Raw genomic sequence first — 25,845 nt, 5'->3', positions numbered from 1 at the left:
TGAAATTAAACCACCCACCACCCAACCACACGTCCTGAAACCATAAGCCAACTATCGCAGATGTTTGACTCGATCATCACACATACAAGCACCACTCACTGAGTTGCTAAAGGATGTTAAAAAAAATGATCAACGTAAAATTGAATGGACATCAGAGCTCCATGCAGCTTTTGAAGCTTGCAAACAAAGCATAGCAGACGCAGCCCTCTTGTCTTTTCCCGCACCAAAATCTCAACTTCAGCTGGTTTGCGATGCTTCCGATTTCGCAATTGGAGCAGTTTTGGAGCAGCGTACACACGGAAATTGGCAACCTCTAGGACTTTTCTCAAAGAAGCTGAGCAACACGGAGAAAAATTACTCAACCTACGACCGAGACCTGCTCGCTGTCTTCGAATCCATTAAATATTTCAAACATCTTGTTGACGGGCGCATTTTTGTAATCAGAACGGATCACAGGCCGCTCGTGTACGCATTTCAGCAGCGACCAGAGAAAGCATCACCGAGACAGCTAATACATTTGGCTTACATCTCTCAATTCTGCACGACTATTATGCATGTGAAAGGATCCGAGAATGCAGTCGCAGACGCTTTTTCAAGATTATGCTCTATAACAATGCCGACTGGCATAAAATTATCGCAAATTGAAGAGAAGCAAGCGTCAGATCCTGAACTGGTACACCTTTTAAAAGGAACCACATCTTTAAAACTTCAAAGAGTTCGATTTGATGACAACATCTCACTCTACTGCGATGTTTCTACAGGAAGCGTTCGTCCTTATGTACCCAAATCTTTGCGCAATGCTGTCTTTTCGTTCGTTCACGGTTTGTCTCATCCCAGTGGTCGGTCAACAGTTCGTCAAGAGCGCCAAAAGTTTGTATGGCCCTCGATGAATAAAAATGTCCTCGAATGGTGCAGAGTTTGTCTACCTTGTCAGCGCTATAAGATCCACAAACACAACCACCTCTCACCAGAAAATATCGAAGTGCCAAATGGTAGATTTGACCACGTTCACCTTGACATTGTAGTTATGCCATTACAACAAAACTATCAGTACTGTCTGACGATGATTGATAGATTTACGCGATGGCCAGAAGCTGTACCTCTCTCAAATATTACTGCTGAGTCTGGATATCTCGATTTTGTTCTCCAAAAACGGTAACTACGGACCAAGGAACACAATTTGAGTCAGCAGTTTTCAAACATCTTGCTAATCTGGTTGGAAGTAAACACATACACACGACGGCCTACGATCCTCAGTCAAACGGACTTATAGAGAGGTGGCACAGATCCTTTAAGTCATCTTTGATGTGCAACAGAGGTACTCCGTGGCCGGAGTTACTGCCAACAGTTTTGCTTGGACTTCGTACGTGTTTCAAGGAGAACATCAAATCTTCAGCCTCAGAAATGGTATACGGAACACCTATTCGACTGCCAAATGAGTTTTTTACCGACTTGGACGACACGGTTGACCCCACCTCTTTTTTGAGTATCTTTCGAGAGCACATGCAAATAGTGCGACCGACATCAACAGCACATCATATCAAGCAGAAGATGTTCGTATTGAAAGGGATCGATAAATGTACTCATGTATTTCTCCGCACTGACGCCGTAAAAAAGCCTCTGGAAGCCCCTTACACTGGTCCTCATGAGATTGTCAGACGCGAAAACGATCGTGTTTTCACTATCAGACTCAATGACCCTGAGACTGCAGTATCAGTTGATCGCCTCAAACCAGCATTTTTAGTAAAGGACGACTGCCAGTTGGATTCAGAAGAAGGTACCCCTAGACTGACCAGGACTTATGAGAGAAAACATGGAGTTCAATTTTCAAACCAGGACTCGTGACGCATTCACTGGAGGGGGAGTACTGTGGCATCCTAATATTGATAGTATTAATAAACTTTGCAGTTCTTCATCTGAATAAAACTTTAATGGCAAACATACTTCGCCATAAACAAATCGGAGCTAGCGCCATCTGTGGATGGGTTTTCGAACTGGCTTTGGGGGTAAGAGAAAGCAAAATAGGTCAAAGGGACGAAATGTCAGTTGGTTTCTGCTGAGAGCGGTTGTCATTTCGGCTGTTAAAAGGGTTGCCGCCATTGGCAAGCGGCATCAGTAGTAGGGAAACGTGGATTCTGGGACAATTAGCATATTAGTGGCCCCCGCCCCCTTACTAATTAGCATATTAATGATCCCCGCCTCTCACTTATTAACATATTAATGGCCCCCGCCTCTTCATTAAAATATGCGGGTTCTGGGACAATTAGCATAATCCATAAATTATCTGATCTGATGTCATAAAAATGTCACGATCATATCCAAAAAGAGTATACTAAATTGCCCCCCAACCCCACACCACCATGTGACAATACTGATCACGGGACCTTTTTGCCTCATTATCAGCAATTAATATTCAGCAGGTGTTGCTGTACACGGGAGGAAGGTCGCACACTTTCCCCACATCCCCATGTGACAATACTGATCATGTATCCTTTTCCTCATTATCAGCAATTAATATTCAGCAGGTGTTGCTGTGCACGTGAGAAAGGTCGCAAACCCAAAACATCTAAAGCTGGTTTCCTTAGAGGGACATGTCCGATCATGTTGGGGAATAACGTTTCCTATGATTGTAAAACTAATTTAGAAATCAAAAGAACCCCAATAAAATAAATCCCACAAGTTAATGATTCTCAGATGTCGAATATTTTCAAACAAACATTTTTTTTCGCCCCAGAATGTTTAACTGGTAAATTTTTTCAAGATCTCTCCTTTCTACAAACGGGTCATAAACATATCATAAAAGGGATTCAAGCAAGAGCTACCCGAACATGCGCACCTGTCTATTACCTGACCGGAATAAAATCATGAGCCTCACGCCAACGACCTCACGGCTGAGTGCTAGCTCTAATACGTTCCCATATCTCAGTCAAGGAAATATTTTCCATTCTCCGTACCTGTAGTTTTAACTCGAAATAAAATGTCAGAAGTTTATTTTGTACCATAATAATACATTTATTCATTTATTTTGGTATTGCGAACATTTTTGTTATATATAGAAATTAATTTTCTGCTTTGATTCCGGCGATTTGCATAGAAGAAGCAGGCGCACGTTTCCGACGTCATTTCTGGATTACAAAATGTAAAGTGTTCACCATAATTCGTAGTTTTGAGGTCATGTCCACCTCGATTCATGAACATAAACATTTCCATTTTTCATGTTCTTTAATCATATGTATGTATAATAAATGTAATCTTAACTAGGATAGCTAGCCTTACATCCCATAACTATAGTTATTAGCTACAATAAAATGTCTAGAAAGAACAAAATATATAAATGTCAAAAAACGATTTAAAACTAACTATAATTGGGAAAGTAATTGAAACCGCTACGGCGTAATACAGTAAAAAACAAAAAACACTGTGATTATCCCATTTTCTATCACCATAATAAATGTGTATACCCACACCTAAATGACCAATTGTATCCTTTGTCCAAAAATGTCTGTAACTTTCACTTATAAATTTGTCACCGATAATTTAAATCTTATTAAGCAAACCACCCATTGCTAACCGTACCATAACCCCAGAGTCAAGTTGGTTACCTACAATAAACATAGGTGGTGGTGTAAAGGATTGCTAAAATGCCCGATGCAGGCGCAAATGTCATAAAAAATGATCACGATGCGGGAATCGAAAATAATCCGCTGTCACAACTGCTACTGGAAGTAAAGGAGATGATTTATGATAATATTGATATATTATGAATGTTATTTGAATGTGATTAATGAATATTTTTTCTAAAATAAATAATTTTGAAAATATACAAATAAGAATTATGTATTATTCATGGGATACTATCACAAAAACATTATTATCTCTGTTAGCTTAATAATTATACCCGTTACTCGTAGAGTAAAAGGGTATACTAGATTCGTCGGAAAGTATGTAACAGGCAGAAGGAAGCGTTTCCGACCCCACAAAGTATATATATTCTTGATCAGGATCACTAGCCGAGTCGATCTAGCCATGTCCGTCTGTCCGTCTGTCCGTCTGTCCGTCTGTCCGTATGAACGCTGAGATCTCGGAAACTATGAGAGTTACAATACTGGGATTAGGCACGCAGATTCCTGAGATTCCTGCGCAGCGCAAGTTTGTTTCAGCACAGTGCCACGCCCACTCTAACGCCCACAAACCGCCCAAAACTGTGGCTCCTACAGTTTTGATGCTAGAATAAAAATTTTAACTGAAATGTATTGTTCTCATCAATACCTATCGATTGACCCAAAAAAAAGTTTGCCACGCCCACTTTAACGCCCACAAACCGCGAAAACCTGTGACGCCCACAATTTTCATGATAGATAAAAAATTTTAACTGAAATGTATTGGTCTCGTCGATACCTATCGATTGATCCAAAAAAAAAATTTGCCACGCCCACTCTAACGCCCATAACGCTTAAATCTGTATACCGCCGGTAGGTGGCGCATTTTAATCTCGCTTTGCTGCTTGCATATCTCCATATAGCTGAGTAACGGGTATCTGATAGTCGAGGTACTCGACTATAGCGTTCTTCCTTGTTTTTAATTTAATTCTAAGAATAAAATGAACTCCAAAACCAGTTTTTGAAATTTTTTAATATTGATTAGAAGAAAAGAGACAGAAATATATTGTGCATTACAGATACCTTGAGAGTCAGTTCTGAGGTTGTAAACCAGTGTCAGTGTCACTATTAGGGAATCTGTGAAATCAATAAATTTGAAAATTAAACTGCAAATACTAAACTCTTCTTTAGGGATTGTAGATGGTAAATTGAATTGTAGGTACATCTAGTCTTTTTAGAGTCTGATATCTTTTACTATATTCTGCAAGTTACATATTGTGAGTTTATATCTGGGATTTCGGGTGCTCAATAATCCCATAAAATGATAAAAGTTTAACAACCTACTGTTAGGAAAACATCAGAAATATAACGAAAATAAAGTAGAGGATGCCATTAAAGAGGGAGGTCAAAACCAGTTTAAAAATTGTGTACATTGCTTAGAAAGGAAAAGAGATTATCATAAGAAATGTACAGTTTAGGTAGCTGGGGCAGCCATTGGAAAAGTCAAATCTGTTACAGTGGTGGGTGTGGCTAGGGGTTGAAGCACGCAATACAATTCTAAACCTGTTTAATATTAGTTAGAGAAGGGTGGAAATGTCTTAAATATGAGTTACAAGTACCCATCTATGTTGCGGAGGTTGGTCGGGGTTGACAAACCACCATTATTAAGTATGAGCAACATATATTTCACCTGTGGGGAATTAAAGGGATCCAAAAGATCAATTTTATGAGAGAAGACTAATACTGTTTTTTGGTAAACTAAATAGGCACATGAAATCATATTACTCAATTAGTTACAGAATATCAAACAACTAAATTTATAAAGCATTTTGATGGAAAAATCAAAGTATTGAATTAATATATATTTTTTTATTATCCAAATAGAAGAAATTTTCGTTTTTGGTCAAGGGATAATATTCCATGAATTTTCCCATTACCTTGACCTTTGCGCCTGCATCAAGGTATTTTAGCAATCCTTTGTAACAACTATTTGTGTTGTTGGTAACATTAATAAATTGTTCGCAAATAAAAATACAAATAAAATTATATATTTTATGACCTCTTTTATGAAGGGATAATATTCCATGATTTTTTTTCCAATACCTTGACCTTTGCGCCTGCGTCGAGGCATTTAAGCAAATCCTTTGTAACATAACTATTTGTGTTGTTGGTAACAGTTATAAATGGTTCGCAAATAAAAAATACTTTCCTAATTATATCATTTTTTATGACATTTGCGCCTGCGTCGAGGCATTTTAGCAATCCTTTACACCACACCCTATGTTTATTGTAGGTAACCAACTTGACTCTGGGGTTATGGTACGGTTAGCAATGGGTTGTTTGCTTAATAGGATTTAAATTATTGGTGACAAATTTATAAGTGAAAGTCACATACATTTTTGGACAAAGTATACAATTGGTCATTTAGGTGTGGGTATACACATTTGTTATGGTGATAGAAAATGGGATAGTCACATTTTTTTTGGTTTTTATTTTATTACGCCGTAGCGATTTCAATTACTTTCCCAATTATATATAGTTTTAAATCGTTTTTTGACATTCATATATTTTGTTCTTTCTAGACATTTTATTGTAGCTAATAACTATAGTTATGGGATGTAAGGCTAGCTATCGTAGTTAAGATTACATTTATTATACCTACATAAGATGAAAGAACATGAAAAATGGAAATGTTTTATTTTAGCAATGTACTAGTTAAAGTGGATGATATTATTATTATATATTCTTAATATCTGTAATTATGAATCAAAATTGTGTATCAAAGCAGCTTCTACACTGCTTTTAGACAACTTGTGAACAATTTATTTCTTAATTAGTTTTACAATCACAGGATACATCTTCCCCCAACATAATAGGACATGTTCCTCTAAGATTAATATATCAACCTTGAGCTATTTTGGCTTTGGATTCTTTCTTACGTACATAGCAAACACATTGAAAATCAGAGTGTAAGTTTTTACTTTGATGTGAAGCCGTCTAGTGATCAAGAATTTTTGATCATTCTTAACAAAAGACTATAAGAGCTGGTAGACGTTAATAACAACTAGTAACCAGCTTATAATAATAATTAGTAAACATCAAGTATACATCTACTAAACATATATGTAGGATATGGATACATTGAGGGATTTACAGCAACCTATTTAATTTCACATGGGGACACACTGTTCAGAGTTCCGCAACCTCAAGCATTCTTCATCAGCCAAAATCGCAAAAGAGTTCCTATCCCTTTCCATCAAAGTAATCTATATCCATCACCCTCTTTCATTAAAAATTACGCCTTATAAATGTAAGCTAGTCAGTTGATGTGGAAATTTTGTCAGAGGAAGTCGTGTCATCCATAGAGTGCGAAAGTCGTGAAGTTTAAATAAAATACCTTTGTTTCTTTAATTTACTTACTATACCCGAAATAAACATTTAAATTTGTAATACCCTACAAATTATTGGGGGCTCGTCCGGGATAAAGTAAAAGAACAAAGAGAAAACTGTGCGTTAACACATCGAAAAACTGCCGCGTCAAAGAACGAAGTAAAAGCTGAAAAGAAACAGTTTAAAGCGGGGGAAGTACCTGTTATAGAAACAATTGAAGCCGAGAAAAATCTGAACAGTTAAACAAATCGACTAGCAGATTTGTGTATTAGAGGACGAAGACCACGAAAAAATTTCCAAAATTTATGCAAAACTTGATTGTGTGAGTGCCCACAAAACTAACGCGCTAAAACCCGCAACGAAGTAATGTACGCAGTATAGAAAGAAAAGCAATTCTGATGAAACACGACGAAAAAAATTTCGACGACAATTTGATGCAGTGCCTGTGATCGAATTTTGACGACACGGTCGCAGGTGAAAACGAAGGTAGCCTATGAGAGGAGGACAACGAGAGGTGATCCTTGCAACGAAGGCGAGGGTGTTATTGGCGAGAGAAGAGAAGGACGACATACAGCAACGGAGTGGCCACTTGCTACTTTTGCTACAACAAAAGTTTCCCTGTGGCGAAAAGAGCAGCTGCAAGAACTTGCAAACGACGCAATTTGTAAAAAGTGGACGAGACGATCAAGCAGTGCGGTGTGTCGACATTGTTGAAGAGTACGAGCTGGAGAAGCTGAGTAGACTGGAATTGGCAAAAATTCAAACAGTTGTAGAAGACAGAAAAATCCAATTGGGCGTGGTGAGCGACTGAGGCGATTTTACATATTGAATCTGATTCGAACTTTTTTTGATCACACGAATTGTTTAACGAAATTAAATTATTACTTTGTATCAAAATATTTAGATATTGAATTGTACCACTGTTTGTAAACGGCTTAAACGCATTACCATGGATGCTAGAACGATCCTCGCTATGACAGTGCCTCTTCTAAGGGCAAAGTTATCCGAACTAGGTTTGAATACAACTGGCAAAAAAGGAGCTTTGCAGGATAGGTTGTTCGATCATTATGAATTAGTAGTGGCTGACGATGAGGACGACGATGCTGATGAGGATGGTGCGAGTGTTAGTGGTTCTTCCAATTACCAAAAAGCGGTTCAACCTAGTAGCTCGAGATTTACCCTACGCAATATTCAGGACAGTGTATCATCATTTTCAGGCTCCGAACAAGAAGACGTCAATCACTGGCTGTCTGAATTCGATGACGTTGCAGTTACCGTGGGTTGGGATAATTTGCAGAAATTCATTTATGCTAAGCAACTTCTGATTGGAGCAGCCAAGCTTTATATCAAAAGTACAAGTGGAGTTAGGTGTTGGATTGAGCTAAAAAACGCGTTGAAGGAAGAATTCGGTAAAAAACTATGTTCGGCAGACATACACAAGATTTTGCGCCACAGGCAAAAACAACCAAAAGAGACATGCATCGAATATCTCTAAAGTTTAATGGAGATCAGCAAACCGATAAATCTTGATGAGGAAAGTCTAGTATCGTACTTCGTAGATGACATCCCAGATAGCAAGTTGTTGATCTTGCAGGGTTGTATAGAGCGAAATCCATTAGGGAACTTAAAGAAGAAGTATTTATTTACGAAAAGATGAAGGGTAAGGGAAATTCTAAAGACAATTTTAACAGGGAATCGACAGGTAAACAGACTCAGAGCAATTTTTTAAGAAAATGCTTCAAGTGTAACAGCGAAGGCCATATCGCTAAGGATTGCAAGGGCGAAGTAATATGTTACAAGTGCAACAAGAAAGGACACATTTCTAAAAATTTAGATGAGAAGAAAGCAACTATTTCCATTAAGAAAGAGCTTGCAAACGTGCTGGAAGAGAAGGCTGCGAAGGGACTCATTTACAAAAAGATGAAAGCTGAGGGAGTGACATTCATAGCACTGATTGATTCGGGATGTGACTTGTGTTTGATGAGAGAGGACATTTTCAAAATTTTTGACGGCTTGAAGCTAAAGCCAAAAGTTAAGCACCTGAGAGGTATCGGCAAGGGCGAACTTGTGACCGTAGGATGCTTCGACGTCGATCTTGAAGCAGATGGCGTATGCTTCTCAGTAACTTTCCATGCCGCTAAACAAAATGAACTCGAGTACGCTGCGATTGTGGGAAACGATGTTCTACAATCAGTCGACGTTATTTTCAGTTCCAACGGCGTCGAGTTCAGGGCAAAAGAGAGAGACTTTGCATCGACATTTAATGGAATGTGTGTCACGGAGATAGTCGAAGAAAGTTCTGTTCTTGATAAAATTAATTTATCTCACCTAGACGATAGCCAAAAGCTAAAGGTACAGCAGCTTGTTACAGAGTACAAGCCAATAAAATCGATAGAGTCTCCAGTAAGCATGAGAATCGTTTTGGAAGACGACATTCCTGTATATCAACGCCCAAGACGCACGTCATACGAGAACCAGTGTTTCATAGAAAAGCAAGTGCAGGAGTGGTTGGCAGAGGGAATTATTGTACCCAGCTCCTCAGAGTATGCTTCGCCAGTGGTACTGGTAGCTAAAAAGGACGGATCCAGACGATTTTGTTGCGATTATCGTCGACTCAATCAAAAAATCAAGAAGGAAAATTTTCCGATGAGTCTAATTGACGATGTTCTCGACAGGTTGCAGGGCTCAAAAATATTCACAACCCTGGACATGATGAACGGAACTGGAATGAAACTCCGTCCAAAATTTTTCGGCCCACACAAAGTAACTAAAAAACTTAATCACGGACGCTATGAAGTAAAGAAAGAAGGCAATCAGGAGGGACCAAATATTACTACAACAGCAGCCGAATATATGAAAAAATGGGGTTCATTCAGGGGCGAATGAAGATTCAGGATAGCCGATTGTGGGATATGGATACATTGAGGGATTTACAGCAACCTATTTAATTTCACATGGGGACACACTGTTCAGAGTTCCGCAACCTCAAGCATTCTTCACCAGCCAAAATCGCAAAAGAGTTCCTATCCCTTTCCATCAAAGTAATCTATATCCATCACCCTCTTTCATTAAATATTACGCCTTATAAATGTAAGCTAGTCAGTTGATGTGGAAATTTTGTCAGAGGAAGTCGTGTCATCCACAGAGTGCGAAAGTCGTGAAGTTTAAATAAAATACCTTTGTTTCTTTAATTTACTTACTATACCCGAAATAAACATTTAAATTTGTAATACCCTACATATAGAAACCAGATACTAAACAGCTAGTAAACTACTTGTATACATCTAGTAAACAACTTGTATACATCTACTAAACATATAGAAACCAGATACTAAACAACTTGTATACATCTACTAAATATTTAGTAACCAGATACTAAACAGCTAGTAAACAATTTGTATACATCTAGTAAACAACTTGTATACATCTATTAAACATATAGAAACCAGATACTAAACAACTTAATAGATAGTAACCACCTAATCAGTATTGTAATTAAAGAGTTTATTAAACTTATTCAGAATCTTAGACAATGATGCCTTACTCATGCAAATAGTATACAAGTTATACAAATATACATAAAATATAATTAATTATGAATTTAATAAAATATGTTTACAATAATAAAATATATAAATAAATATTGAATGATCCTACAAATTTTGTATCTGACTGTAATTAAAACTCCAGGTACAAATGAAGGGGAAGTATTATATTCAATGTTCTTGGGTCTTGGGCATGTGACTTTAATGACGGTCAGGTAATGATAGTTCACTGCAAGTGTGTTTGGCTAACACATCTTAGAAACTTTAACTTGTGTACTTTGATAGTTCTTAATAAGAGACTATAGCGACTCATAATACTTGTTAACATTTAGTTACCATCTAAAACCAAGTACTTTACAGATACTATACAGATAGTAACCATCCAAAATCAAGTACTGTGCAGGTACTATACAAAAAGTAACCATCCAAAAACAAGACTGAAAAGAAAGTAACCATCAAAATACTGCTAGGTGACAACTAAATACAACGAGTCCAACGTGTCAAGTCTATGTCGGTATGACTACTACCCTAAAAAATTGTATATCTCTGGATAATCTTCAAAGTCAATACCTATTAAATTCACGATGGAGCAGTGGAGACGAAATTTCTAAGGGATCCCCACTTAAAACTTGTCTGTACCATTAAAATATTTGTTGGGATTGGCTGAGGATTATAAAAAAGTTTTGTTAAATTGTAAGCACGAACTAGTGTTGATGCTAACTAAGAATCTTGGTAAATCTTTAACAAACCAGAAATGAACAAACTTTTAAACTGGAAATTACGAATAAAATCTGGAAAATTTCTTATGTAACTCTGAGCGATTTTACAAAAATTAAGATGTACGATATTTTTGTAAAAACTTGTGTAAACCTACCAATCGCATTCCAGAGTTGGGATTTATATGTTAACCCCAAATTGGGGTATGGGAGTCAACACAGCTGAAATGTGAAATTGGCGGCTAACCGCGAAAAACCAAGATTTGCCATAATTGGATTTACACTAAATGGAGAACTTATCACAAATAACTTATCAAACTTGAGAGTTCACTTGAATTCTAAGTCATGTCCATAATAAGCTGAATGTTGATTTTAGTAAGAACTAGTATGCTCACCTATATGAAATGTATACAAGATTTCAATCTAGTTACTATAATCGTGAATCACAACCAATTTTGGCCCCAAATGAATTGAAGACCCCTATTATTGTGGTTGATCTTTCATATCAAAATGAATCAGTAAAAATTGGTCCTATTGATGTGAGAATTTCAATAGAACTAAAGACACCGTCATGAAAATACCTTACTGTCTCCTCATAAAAGACCGTTTAGTTGAATATAACCCATTAAACGGACTAGTACAACGAGTTGTTTAACATTAGAAAAATGTTGAAAGATACTGTTTCGATTGATGTTCAAGGTTTCTTTGATAATAATAATTTTATTCTAAAGGAAATTGGAATTGTATTCGAAAAAGATCCAAACTTGAATAATAGTTTTTTAATAGAATCACCATATGATTTTACTTTGCTAAACACAAAATCTAGAAAGACTGCAATTTGGTTAACCAATACACATCACAACATTTTTTGGAACGATGGAGAGAACAGTTTTCCACAAACTCGAAAGCATCTAAGGACAATTACAAGCGGAAAACAAATTATCTGTAAAGGTGTGGAAAAGAAACGATTTCTACAGAAGTTTTTTGGGAGTCGTCAGCTCATTAATATCGAGGAAATGGGCTGTCCGTCATTAAACAGGTTTAAAGGAAACCAGTTTCCCTAATGTGAAACACACCTTAAGGGCGGGGTTTGTGCTCTAAACAATGCATACATTATTTTGACATTTTTTAAAAGTAGCTCCAAAACAATAAAATAATTGTTATACATAATTTTAAAGTTGAGACTAGACGTGTAAAGACCTACAAGAAAATAACATTAACAAACTGAAATTTCATGAGGAAATTGACCAGTTTATTGAACAATTTAAAGGAGATATAATTGGTCAGCATTTTCAATACCTTCCAAACATAAAAACTATGTTCATGAATCGAGGTGGACATGACCTCAAAACTACGAATTATGGTGAACACTTTACATTTTGTAATCCAGAAATGACGTCGGAAACGTGCGCCTGCTTCTTCTATGCAAATCGCCGGAATCAAAGCAGAAAATTAATTTCTATATATAACAAAAATGTTCGCAATACCAAAATAAATGAATAAATGTATTATTATGGTACAAAATAAACTTCTGACATTTTATTTCGAGTTAAAACTACAGGTACGGAGAATGGAAAATATTTCCTTGACTGAGAAAAAAAATGTCTGTTTGAAAATATTCGACATCTGAGAATCATTAACTTGTGGGATTTATTTTATTGGGGTTCTTTTGATTTCTAAATTAGTTTTACAATCATAGGAAACGTTATTCCCCAACATGATCGGACATGTCCCTCTAAGGAAACCAGCTTTAGATGTTTTGGGTTTGCGACGTTTCTCACGTGCACAGCAACACCTGCTGAATATTAATTGCTGATAATGAGGAAAAGGATACATGATCAATATTGTCACATGGGGATGTGGGGAAAGTTTGCGACCTTTCTCCAGTGTACAGCAACACCTGCTGAATATTAATTGCTGATAATGAGGCAAAAAGGTCACGTGATCAGTATTGTCACATGGTGGTGTGGGGTTGGGGGGCAACTTAGTATACTCTTTATGGATATTATCGTGACATTTTTATGACATCTAAACCCCTTAAAATCGGATAATTTATGGAATATGCTAATTTTCCCAGAACCCGCATACATTAATGAAGAGGCGGGGGCCATTAATATGTTAATTAGTGAGAGGCGGGGGTCATTAATATGCTAAATAGTAAGGGGCGGGGGCCATTAATATGCTAATTGTCCCAGAATCCACGTTTCCCTACTACTGATGCCGCTTGCCAATGGCGGCAAGCCCCTTAACAGCCGAAATGACAACCGCTCTCAGCAGAAACCAACTGACATTTCGTACCTTTGACCTATTTGGCTTTCTCTTACCCCCAAAGCCAGTTCGAAAACCCATCCACAGATGGCGCTAGCTCCGATTTGTTCTCATTTGACTACCAGCGCTACAGCCGGTCCGAAAAGGGTGTGCCAAGTGCATGGTGTTGCAGCGAAATTCGTAAGCCGGGTTTTGTTAGTACTTTGTGTTTTTTATTTTAATTGCGGTTCGTTCTCGCGCTTCGCACTGCGTGTAACGTGCCTTTTGCTTTCAGTTTTGTTTGTGAGTACAGTGGAACGCATTGATATTTTCGTTATTCGAGCTCGCTAATACACCACAGTTCAAAGGCTTCCTGACAAGGACGGTAACTGAGGAAAAGATAGGTGGATTGGGATTTACCATCCTTTAAGTGTTGCACTTTCCCTTCTCGTTATATAGACCGTAATAGGAATGACCTAGCTTCCTAACTAATTTAGCCTTGTTGAAAACTGGCTTTACTCATGTGTTTCTGCTATCTTTTCTTTTGAACGTCGTAGAGTGTCGGGTTGGCTAAGGAATACGAAGCTGGAAATATCGGCCGTTGAAAACTTTGTTCTGACCGACACACATGAAACAGGGCAAATAAGCAGTATTTCTATGTATCGAAGCTCTAAGCGAACCGCTTAATTCGTTTAGGTGCATATTCCAAATTCCGTACCAATATAAGATTTAATGGCTGACAAGATGGAACTGTTCAGACGCTCGCTTGCATTGTCCTGAGGCAAATATATTGCCGTGCATGTGTGAGATACCCTAATTGCAATCAAGAATGCTTTAAAGTAGCCTCCTTTGAACTGTGAGCCGTTGTCGGCCAAAGCAGTTTCGGGAACGCCGAATGTGTAAAATAAATAATTTACTAAATTCTCGCAAATTCGGACAAAAGTTAGATCCAGAGCTTCCAAGAGTTTGATTCTTAAATATGATCCCCGCTTGCATGCTCTGCACGATTATATATCAATTTACCGGAAAGCTTAACGCCTGGTGGTCGAGGTTCGTTCTCAGTACTCTGCCGATTCAATATTCACCCGACTGTAAATCTAGGATAGGTCCCGAATCAATGACAAATTCTTTAATGTAATTCCCATCTCTACGAGATAAAGCGTCAGCGACCAAACAGGTGTATAAAGAATTTAATAAAAAAAACAGGGAAGAACGCTATAGTCCAGTACCTCGACTATCAGATACCCGTTACTCAGCTAATGGGACCAACAGGAAATGGAGATATGCAAGCAGCAAAGCGAGATTGAAATGTAGACAGATTTAAGCGTTATGGGCGTTAGAGTGGGCGTGGCAATTTTTTTTTTTTAATCAATTGATAGGTATATACGAGACCAATACATTTCAGTGCAAATTTGTTATCTAGCATGCAAGTTGTGGGCGTCACAGGTTTGGGCGGTTTGTGGGCGTTAAGGTGGGCGTGGCACATTGCTGAAACAAACTTAAGAACAATGCATTTCAGTTAAAATTTTTACTCTAGCATCAAAACTGGAAGACCCACAGTTTTGGGCGGTTTGTGGGCGTTAGAGTGGGCGTGGCACATTGCTGAAACAAACTTGCGCTGCGTGACAAGCTCAGGAATCTGCACGCCAAATCTCATAAGCCTAGCTTTTACAGTTTCCTAGATCTCAGCGTTCATCCGGACGGACAGACAGACGGATAGACGAACAGACCGTCATGGCTAGATCGACTTGGCTAGTGATCCTGATCAAGAATATATATACTTTATATGGTCGGAAACGCTTCTTTCTGCCTGTTACATACTTTCTGACGAATTTAGTGTACTGATTTTTTTGATAAGGAGCCACCAAAAAAGAAAACAGGTTAAAACAAACTGGCTTAAACTATAAATGCCACCAAATGCATTTCAAATTTGAAATGAATAGAAACATATAATCTCCTTACTTTTTAACATTTTTAGGTTTCTATAAACCTGTTAGTTTATTATTTGAAGAATGAGTGAATTTGAATGTAATGTATTTATTAAAGGCAAATACATAATAACTTTTGGCTAATTTTAAGCAAATGTATAAAACTTTAATAAAAACAGACCAAGTTTGAACAATAAAAAATTTCTTTTGCTGCCAATTTTGAATTTTATGATCGAAACCCCTTATTTTGTACTGAGTTTAAGTCTCGTTTAACTCGATTTCGCTTAACACGAGGATTTCTAGGAACGTAGCCCCCGAGTTAAGCGAGGGCCAAGTGTATATGGTTATGTGGTCTGTGAGGAGTTGAATAACTCCCCACAAATAGAAGCAGCAGCAGATGGCCGGCCGCTTACCAGATACGCGGCGAATTCGCGTAGTAACGGCGCGGCGGGGAGAACGAGAGAGTTTGGAGACCAAGGGTGGAGATCGAGAGAGTTTGGAGACCAACGAAGGAGAGCGAGAGAGTTTGGAGACCAATGAAGGAGAGCGAGAAAGATTGGAGACCAAGGATGGAGAGCGAGAGAGTTTGGAGACCAATGAAGGAGAGCGAGAGAGATTGGAGACCAAGGATGAAGATCGAGAGAGAATGGAGACTTCGCGGGCAGAGCAAGAGTGCCGTATGCAGAAGAGGATAACGGAACTCCACTGGACTTTGGACTCTCCCGTGAACTTTGGACCGGGAGAGGAAGTGCCACATCTCGGCAGTGGAGCGGCACACAGGCGTGCCACAAGCGGCACGGGAATCAGCGGAACGGCAGCAGTGGGCGGAACATCTATTGGAAGCGGTACATAAAGGACAAGTGGGTCATCCAGGAGGCACGGACTTTGGACCCAAAGTGGAGAGATCCAGCGGGCCGTGCGCAAAAGGGAAATAACGGTGCTTGGAGGCCCTATATAAGGCCGCAGAGCGCTGGCAGCTGGATCAGTCGATCAAGAGGAGTCAAGCCTTCAAGATCAGTCAAAGTACCAAGTGAGCAATCAGTCAAGCAAGTAATCTACGAGGGAGCTACAACCAAGCGAGTCGTCGGAAGCAGCGCCGTGGGAAGCATAGAAGGAGCAAGATCGCCACGTCGAGACGTTCGGGATTAGGACATCAGGAATCTCCGAATTGAGACACAGGTGGCTGAGTTCTGAAAGGCATCACGCGGCTAAGTCAAGGCGTTTGTTTTCTAACTTTGTCACGACCACACCCTGGCGAGTCGCCCGGCGGGTCTGTCAGAGACAAGCAAAAGAGTCCTACGACGAAGAGCCGTCAGCTTGGGGAGGAAAGTTGTCTGCGACCCAGCGTACCTTGCCCGACCAAGCAGGACCTGGCGTGACGGACGAGCGGTAGATCGATTTGTGGTTTCGAAAGGCGTCAGCCTGGAGAGCCCTGCGATTACCGGCGAAGTTCCCGAGCAGCGACCGCCCAGCTCCCCGAGCGCCAGAACAACGAGATACTGGCCAGAAGACAGCGCAGAGGACATCGACAGCGACGCCAGCAGACATTTCCGGCAGCCACGTTACCATCGCCGCGCGGAGCTCATTGGGGAGCGCAGGAGCGTCGCGGACGTCACGCATTAGGGTGAAGCCGGGTGGAACGTTCGTCTGCGCTAGGCGTAAAGCGAAGTGAACCGCTAGGCAGTCTTGACTGTCAGCGCGAACTGAGCAAGAACCTAGCGGGACCGTCCGGGACAGAGCAAGGGACAGTATTGCCTCGAAAGGCGTCAGCCTGGAGAGCAAGGCTTGTTCACCCTAGTCTGAGAACGGTGACGCTTCCCTAAGCCCACAAGGCCGAATTCTCTGCGGGTCTAAGGCGCGACAAGCGACCCCGAGGCAACGCGTCGGCAAGCAAGCAGAGGCGGCCACCACGAGCGTCCCGAGACCCAGGATCCAGAGGAGGAGGAGTCAACGCGTCGAGAAGCCAGAAGGAGGAGCACCAGCAGCCGGCGGAACCAGAACAAGGAGACACAGAAACCAGCATAGCCACACACCCGCTGTACCAATACCACGAGAATAAATCCCACTGTTACCATTTGAACACTTTGTTTTCTCACTGATCTACGGGCAATCACGTCATATAAATTTGGTGGGACGAACACACAATCTTCTGAGCTAGCCGCACGAATCTCGTAGCGAGCAGACATACAAAATCAGTTCGTTACATCTGGCGCCCAACGTGATTGTCCCAACAGTGAGAACAGCACAGTAAAAATGGGAAAGAAGTGGATTTACCGCCTCAAGAAGGAAGACTTCGCCCATGTCGCACAGAGGCTCAACGTCGCCCTGGAGGGCAGGCTAGACGACATGAGGAAGGCACTATCGGAATACTACTCCGAAACAGAGAACGATCCACAACTCGTCGACATCTGGGCCGAGCTAGAGGCGACATACTATGACAGAGCCGGCCCAAGCATTACGTTAACGAACGCTGAAGGGGACAACCTGGTGGCAAGCCTGAGCGTTGACAACATACAGAAAGAGGCCCACAGGAGAGAGTCAAGCCAAGAAAAGAAAGCAGCAGCGCTGATCCCGAGACCAAGCCAGTCGGACTATGCAAAGGTCGCTAAGCAGGTCCGCAAATGGTCGTTCAGGTTCAACGGGGCGGAAAAACCATTCGAGTTCCTGGAGCAGGTAGAATGGTCCGCCAACACGTACGGTTTGGAGCTCGATATGATCCCTCGAGCGATGCCGGAGTTGCTAAAAGGAAGGGCTTTGAAATGGTTCATCGCCAACAATAAGCAGTGGAGAACTTGGGCAGAATTCATTGAAAGTTTCCACACATATTTCCTGCCAAGAGATTTCTTCACCAGGCTGGCGGACCAGGTCCGGCAAAGGAAGCAAGGCTTCAGCGAGTCGTTCAAGGACTACATGATCGACATGCAGACGATGGTGAGGCCACTTAATTACTCCCCTAAAGAGACCCTAAGGACCATCAAGGAAAACTGCACCCCTAGTCTAAGGATCTTCCTAAGGGCATACAAAGTGTCGGACCTGGACACGCTAATGATCCTAGCCGATGAGTACGAAGAACTGGAAAAGGAACGGGAAGTCTTCGCACAGGAGAACAAGTTCTCAAAGACAAAGTCGGCGTCACCAACACAGGTGACATGCAGGAGATGCGAGGAGGAAGATAACCAGGACACACGAGGAAACGACCAATGGTCACCACCACACCAAGCCAGACGACAGCAGGCAACAGACGCACCACGCGGAGGCCATTGGGCACCACCCCCACAGCAACAGAGACAGCCAAACAATACCTTGTGGAGGCCACCAAGCAACACACAGAGGCCACAAGATGCCACCCATATCACAGACCCGCAGGAGGCCTGTCGGAAATGCGGTGGGAACGGACACTGGGCTAGAGGATGTCGTAACCAGCGGCTGCTGTTTTGCTGGATATGCGGCAAGGTTGGTGTTAGGAGCGTCGATTGCTGCCAACGATCGGGAAATGGCCAGCGATCTCAGCCGCAGAGAGGCGAGCGGGGATCGCACAATGCCACCTCTCCAAACTAACGGGCGAGCTAATCGAGGAGGAGCAGCAGTTGTCCGCAGCTGTGATGATTGGTGGGAAAAGCTACAAAGCCACAATCGACACCGGAGCAACGGCAAGCTTCGTTAGCGAAGAATTGGCGGAGAATATTGCTGCTCTAGGAAAGATTACAAGGACGAGACGGCAAGTTAGGTTGGCAGATGGAAGGTGCGGCGGAATTAATGCGCAGCTCGAGGTGGAGGTCAAATTCGGCAACAAACAAGTGACCATGAGCCTGTTGATTTTACCCGGGGTAGTGGATCCATTAGTGTTGGGATGGAACTTCCTGAAACAAGTCGGAACCGAGATAAGGTGTGCTGGACACGAAATAATAATACCAGCCAGGAACCGACACAATGGATGGCTCGAGGAAAAGCTATCAGTAGCAGTCGTTCAACAAGTAAACGAGTTGGACGATACTACAGCGTTCCTGGAAACAGAGCTGGCAGACTTCAGCACAATGTCGGGAACATCGAATATGGCAGAACACCAGATCACAATGAAGGACGACAAGCCAATCAAGCAGAGATACTACCCAAAGAACCCAAAAATTCAAGGGGAAATCAACGCAAAGGTGGACGAGCTTCTCCAAATGGGGTTCATAGAGCATTCAAAGAGCCCATACAGCTCCCCCATCGTGATGGTGAAAAAGAAGACAGGCAAGTGGAGACTGTGTGTCGACTTCAGGCAGATCAACGCGAAGTCAGTGAAGGATGCCTACCCAATGCCCCGCATAAACTACATCCTAGATCAACTAAGAGAAGCGCGGTACATCAGCAGTTTGGACCTGAAGGATGGATACTGGCAGATCCCACTAGAAGAAAGTAGCAGGCAATATACAGCATTTACGGTACCAGGCAAAGGTCTGTTTCAGTGGAGGGTAATGCCGTTCGGACTTCACTCGGCGTCGGCAACGTTTCAGCGAGTCTTGGACCAAGTAATTGGCCCCGAGATGTCACCTCACGCATTCGCTTACCAGGATGACATAATAGTGATCGCTCGCACGCTGGAAGAACACAAAAGAAACCTGAAGGAAGTTTTCCGGCGTCTAAAGGAGGCAAATCTGAGGCTGAATCCAGAAAAATGCCAATTCTTCAAAAAGGAGCTGCTGTACCTGGGTCATCGAGTGACTAGCGAGGGAATAGGAACAGATCCAGAAAAAGTAGCCGCCATCGCCGAACTAGAACCGCCATCGACTGTCAAAGAGCTCCGGCAATACCTAGGAGTAGCGTCGTGGTACCGCCGGTTTGTACCAGATTTTTCCAGAATCGTCAAACCCCTGAACGACCTGCTGCGCAAAGGCAGTAAGTGGGAGTGGACACCAGAGCACCAGATGGCGTTTGAGGAGGTTAAGGCAAGACTCGTGGCAGATCCAGTGCTAGCATGCCCGGACTTCAGTAGAACTTTCATCCTGCAAACAGACGCCAGCGACTACGGCATCGGAGCGATACTGACCCAGGACACCGAAAAGGGCGAAAGAGTAATCTCCTACTCGAGCCGAACACTGAACGGCGCGGAGAAGAACTACTCGACAACGGAGAAGGAGTGCTTGGCGATCGTCTGGGCGATCCGGAAGCTCAGGCCATATCTGGAAGGTTACCACTTTAAGGTAGTAACCGACCACATGGCCCTGAAGTGGCTCAACAGCATCGAAAGCCCTTCAGGAAGGATCGCCAGATGGGCCCTGGAGCTACAACAGTACGACTTTGAGATAGCGTACAGAAAGGGCCAGCTAAACGTGGTGGCCGACGCATTATCAAGACAACCACTACCAGAGACGCTACGAGGAGTAAAAGAGGCATCGGCAACAATAACCTCAGGAGAGTGCAGCTGGATCAAGGACATGGGTGAAAAGATAAGGACCCAACCGCAGAAGTACCCGGACTATGTTATGGATGGTGAGACACTGTACAGAAACATACCTCACCGAGCAGGCAGTGAAGACGTCGCGTCATGGAAGATGTGCGTCCCGAAGTCACTACGAGAAACAGTGTTGAGGGAAAACCACGACGCACCGTCCGCGGGACACGTAGGAAGCCGAAGGACAATTGCACGGTTGGCAGCCCGATACTACTGGCCAGGCATGCATAGAGACGCCCGAGCCCACGTACGAAAATGCGAGATTTGCATGCGGTTTAAGCCCAATCAGATGCAGGCGGCTGGGAAGATGTTGACCCAAGTGCCGGAGGAACCATGGGCAACGGTATGTGCAGACTTCGTTGGACCCCTACCAAGATCTAAGCACGGGAATCAAATGCTGCTGGTCATGATAGACAGGTTTTCGAAATGGACGGAACTGGTGCCCCTACGCAGTGCGACGGCAGAGTCGCTCAAAAAGGCATTTAGGGAGCGCATAATCGCAAGGTACGGGGTCCCGAAGGTGGTCATAACGGACAATGGAGTACAGTTTGCAAGCCGCATATTTAAAAATTTCCTGGCTGAGATGGGTATCAGTCAACAATTCACCGCGCCATACACACCACAAGAGAATCCAACCGAACGAGCAAACAGAACGGTCAAGACCATGATTGCCCAGTTCGCAGGGCAGGACCAGAGAAACTGGGACGAGAAGTGGCCGGAGATTATGCTAGCAGTGAACACGAGCACATCGGAATCCACTGGCCATACACCGGCGTTTCTTACCCAGGGAAGGGAACCACGTCTACCCAGCAGCCTATATGATAAGGAAACCCTAGGCACGGGACGAGCTACGGAGACCCCTGAGGAAAATGCCAACAAACTAAAAGAGGTATTCGAGATCGTGCGGCGAAATATGGAAAAGGCGTCCCAGGACCAAGCCAGACACTACAATCTGAGAAGGAGGCAATGGTCACCAGCGGTGGGCGACATAGTGTGGGCCAAGGAACATCACCTGTCCAAAGCGGCCGAAGGATTCGCCGCAAAACTAGCCCCGACTTACGATGGCCCTTACCAGGTGGTAGATTTCGTCTCTCCAGTGATCTGCAAAATTCGCCACACACAGTCAAAAAAAGAAAGGACAGTTCACGTTGGCGAGCTCAAGCAACAACAAAACGAGCAGACGGCAGAAACGTCAGGTACGAGGCGACAGGATTAGGCGTCAGGCCGAAGCGAGAGTCACCAATACGCCACACGGAAAGGACAGTCAGCGTAGCACAAGGACATGGAGAAGGATTTCACGTTGATCCAGACTGCGAGGCTACAGGATTATGCGTCAGGCCTAAGCGAGAGTCATCCACAAGCCACGCAGAAAGATCAACCATAAGGATAGGTCGCAAGGACATGGATAAGGATTTCACGTCGATCCAGACTGCGAGGCTACAGGATTATGCGTCAGGCCTAAGCGAGAGTCATCCACAAGCCACGCAGAAAGATCAACCATAAGGATAGGTCGCAAGGACATGGATAAGGAGTTCACGTTGATCCAGTCTACAAGGCATCAGGATTCAGCGTCAGGCCTAAGCGAGAGTCATCCACACGCCACGCAGAAAGGACAATTACAAGGATAGGTCACAAGGACATGGATAAGGATAAATGAGGATCCAACCGCGAGGCATCAGGATTCAGCGTCAGGCCTAAGCGAGAGTCATCCACACGCCACGCAGAAAGGACAATTACAAGGATAGGTCACAAGGACATGGATAAGGATGAATGAGGATCCAACCGCGAGGCATCAGGATTCAGCGTCAGGCCTAAGCGAGAGTCATCCACACGCCACGCAGAAAGGACAATTACAAGGATAGGTCACAAGGACGTGGATAAGGATGAATGAGGATCCAACCGCGAGGCATCAGGATTCAGCGTCAGGCCTAAGCGAGAGTCATCCACACGCCACGCAGAAAGGACAATTGCAAGGATAGGTCACAAGGACGTGGATAAGGATGGATGGGGATCCAACCGCGAGGCATCAGGATTCAGCGTCAGGCTTAAGCGAGAGTCATCCACACGCCACGCAGAAAGGACAATTACAAGGATAGGTCAGAAGGACGTGGATAAGGATGGATGGGGATCCAACCACAAGGCATCAGGATTCAGCGTCGGGCAGTTGCCAGAGTCATCCGGGTTTAGGCCAAGCGGGAAGGAAACGGTCAAGGTCGACAAAACAGTAGCGAAAGCACATCACGTACCCAAAGGACCCCGAAGGATACCCTAAGTGCGACCGAAATATACCCAAAGAACACCCCAACAACACCTCTAAAGGATACCCAAAGGACACCCGAAGGATACCCTAAGTGTGCCCAAACTATACCCGAAGGATACCCTAAGTGTTCCCAAACTATACCCGAAGGACGCCCCAACAATACCTCTAAGTGTACCCAAAGGACACCCAAAGGATACACTAGGGATGGCCCAACGATCCCCAAGGATACCTAAGGATACCCCAATAGGACTCGAAGGACACCTCAAGGATACCCCAATAATAACCCAAGGACACCAAGGATACCAACCAGGAACGCCCCGAAGCAAGGTGTAGGCCCAAGGACAACTTCCAAGAATACTCACCAAAGGTGATCAAGTCAATTACGGAACCGGGAGGTACAACGCACCGCAGCATCCAGAGGGCCACGGTGATCTGAGGGAATACAACATGTGGTTTACGAAGAAAGGGGGAAGACGGTACAGCAAAGAGAGCTGTACCGTAAGAGAGCGAGCGCCCAAAGAAAGGACATAACGGTATCGGGCAAAAGGAAGGCGCGCAACCGAGGTTTCATGTATGGGGAGCCTGGCGACGGTCGAGCACTAAAATTCAGAACATCAACATGAGCACACGCGTCACCAGAACCGAAACACGCAGGAGGATGGCGGCCCTCCAGGAACCTCGCCCGGGGCAAGGATGGTCGGAGACCCGGCCTACCCGAGCTCCGCGGCGGGCCCTAGAGCGGACTCGAGGCGAGGACTCCGCACCGGAACCCACGGTGAGCGACGACAGCGACGTGGAGGTGATCGGCGATCCCGCCGTCGAGGAGAGAGAGTGGCGACTCCGGAAGGCGGCGGCGGGCGGTCGCATACCGCGCGGGACGACGGACGTCGGAGGAGAGGAACTCCCGAGGAGCCACTCGGAGGCGGTCTGTCGGGCCACCGAGGAGTCTCGGAAGCGGTTCCGAGACCGGGAGCCGTCGGACGAGGAGCAGCAACGGTCGACGGAGGAGGAGGCGAGAAGACAGGCGCGGCTGCGGCAGGACCACGAGGCGGCGGCGGCGCGGTGGCATGCCCGCTTGCGAGAGGCGGAAGAAGAAGAGCGGCGGCTGTGGGAGGCACAGGTGGAGGACGCGTGGGAGGTGCCACTCACCCCCAGATACGCGGCCGAGGAACGCAGCCCGAGGGACGAGGTCGAGGACGAACCACGCGCGCCATCCCCTCCGCGGTGGTTACCCGAGGTGCCACCCACTCCCCGCTACGAGGGGGAGTGGCTCACGGACGGCGACGATGGAGCACCGTTGGCCACGCCGCCGTGGAGGCCGGCCCGGCCACCCACGCCGCGATACGCGGAGCCACGACGACCTGAGGAGCAGACACCGAGCGAGGAGTCGACCGCGCAGCCGATGCCGCAACCGGAGGAGGAGGACGTCCACCAGGCAAGGGCGGACGAGCCGTCGGTGGTGCGGACGGAGGTGCCGGCCGCGCACGTGAGCCACAGCACACGGGCGTTCGAGGCCGAGGGTATGCGGTGGCGGCAGCAGACGGTGACGTGGACGTGGCCCGAGGGGCCCGCGACAGGACCGACGACGGAGGTGCCCAGGATATGGGAGGAAGGGGCACCGAAGGTGAACCCTCGAGACCCCCGGACGAGGAGCCGACAGGATGCATGGGTCCCGCCGACACCAAGCACGGGCCCGCCAACACCGGCGACGACGGCAACGACGGGGGAGGCGGAGTCACCGGAGAAAGGACCATGGGTGTGGCCCGAGCCAGCGGCCACCCAAAGGCCTCACCTCCAACGACAAAGTTCGACGCCCGGATCAACGCGCCCGCGGCCGCAGTTCATGCGGCAGGTATCGGCGCCGGAGGAAGGCGGTTGGCGCGAGGTCGCCAGGAGCGAGTGGCCGGCGGGCATTGAGGAAGCACCCGCGGTCGCGACGGCACGGCGGAAGGGCGGCAGGCGGTGCGTCCTGGTCTGCGATGGCGGGAGGAGATACCGGGTGAGGCTCGGAGTCGCGGGCATCCGGGTTTTCGCACAATAAATAAAAAAAAAAAAAAATCACAAAACAACACAAGGGTTTTCCAAAACAACAAGAGAAGGGGTACGGGGCCCAGAGTTTGATTGGGGTGGCTGGAAGAAGAACGGGGCATGCATGGGCCACTCCAGCAACCTGTAAGTCGAATGGTCTTAGTCCAGGAAGAAGAAATGAACGCCAATTACTTACCTGCTGTCCCGGTTGCAAAGTGAATGCGAAGTCCTCTCCGCACCCGCTCTCGAGAGCTGCCAAAATGGAGTCCGATGCAGCCGATAGAGGACGAGTGAAGGGCGAGAGAGGACGAAAGGAGAGAGAAGGATAAGATGAGAAGGAGTAGAGGAAATGTAAAAGGAACTTACCCATGAAAAATTGCAAAATCACCACGAGCCAGGGAAGGGGGCGCCTCGATAGGCGATCGATTGGCACTGGACGATAGTGCGATCGATGGGCACACGACAATGGAAATATCGGCCAAGGTGGAAATATCGCAAACGAGCAGGTGGCAACGCCGCACCGTCGGTATCGATATGCGAATAAATATCGATCACGCACGAATGGTGTGACCAGGCGGAGGAAACACGGAAAGGAGTAAGACGCAGCAATGAGCAGCGAGCTGGGGATCGATAGCCCAGGAGTATCGATGTCCCAGTGGGAACACAGGAAATATCGGCGCGGGAGACTTAAAGTTGCT

General features: G+C 44.5%; 1 protein-coding gene across 1 annotated transcript; it reads left to right on the top strand.

Moving 5' to 3' along the window:
* Positions 1-23,738: 23,738 nt before the first annotated feature.
* On the top strand, positions 23,739-25,160 carry LOC139354678 (fibrous sheath CABYR-binding protein-like). Its single transcript, XM_070998920.1, has one exon. The coding sequence runs from the start codon at positions 23,739-23,741 to the stop codon at positions 25,158-25,160; it is 1,422 nt and encodes a 473-aa protein (XP_070855021.1).
* Positions 25,161-25,845: the final 685 nt, after the last annotated feature.

Source organism: Drosophila suzukii, unplaced genomic scaffold, assembly GCF_043229965.1.
Source record: "Drosophila suzukii unplaced genomic scaffold, CBGP_Dsuzu_IsoJpt1.0 scf_13, whole genome shotgun sequence".
Taxonomy (NCBI): domain Eukaryota; kingdom Metazoa; phylum Arthropoda; class Insecta; order Diptera; family Drosophilidae; genus Drosophila; species Drosophila suzukii.
This window is presented reverse-complemented; position numbering and strand designations above follow the sequence as displayed.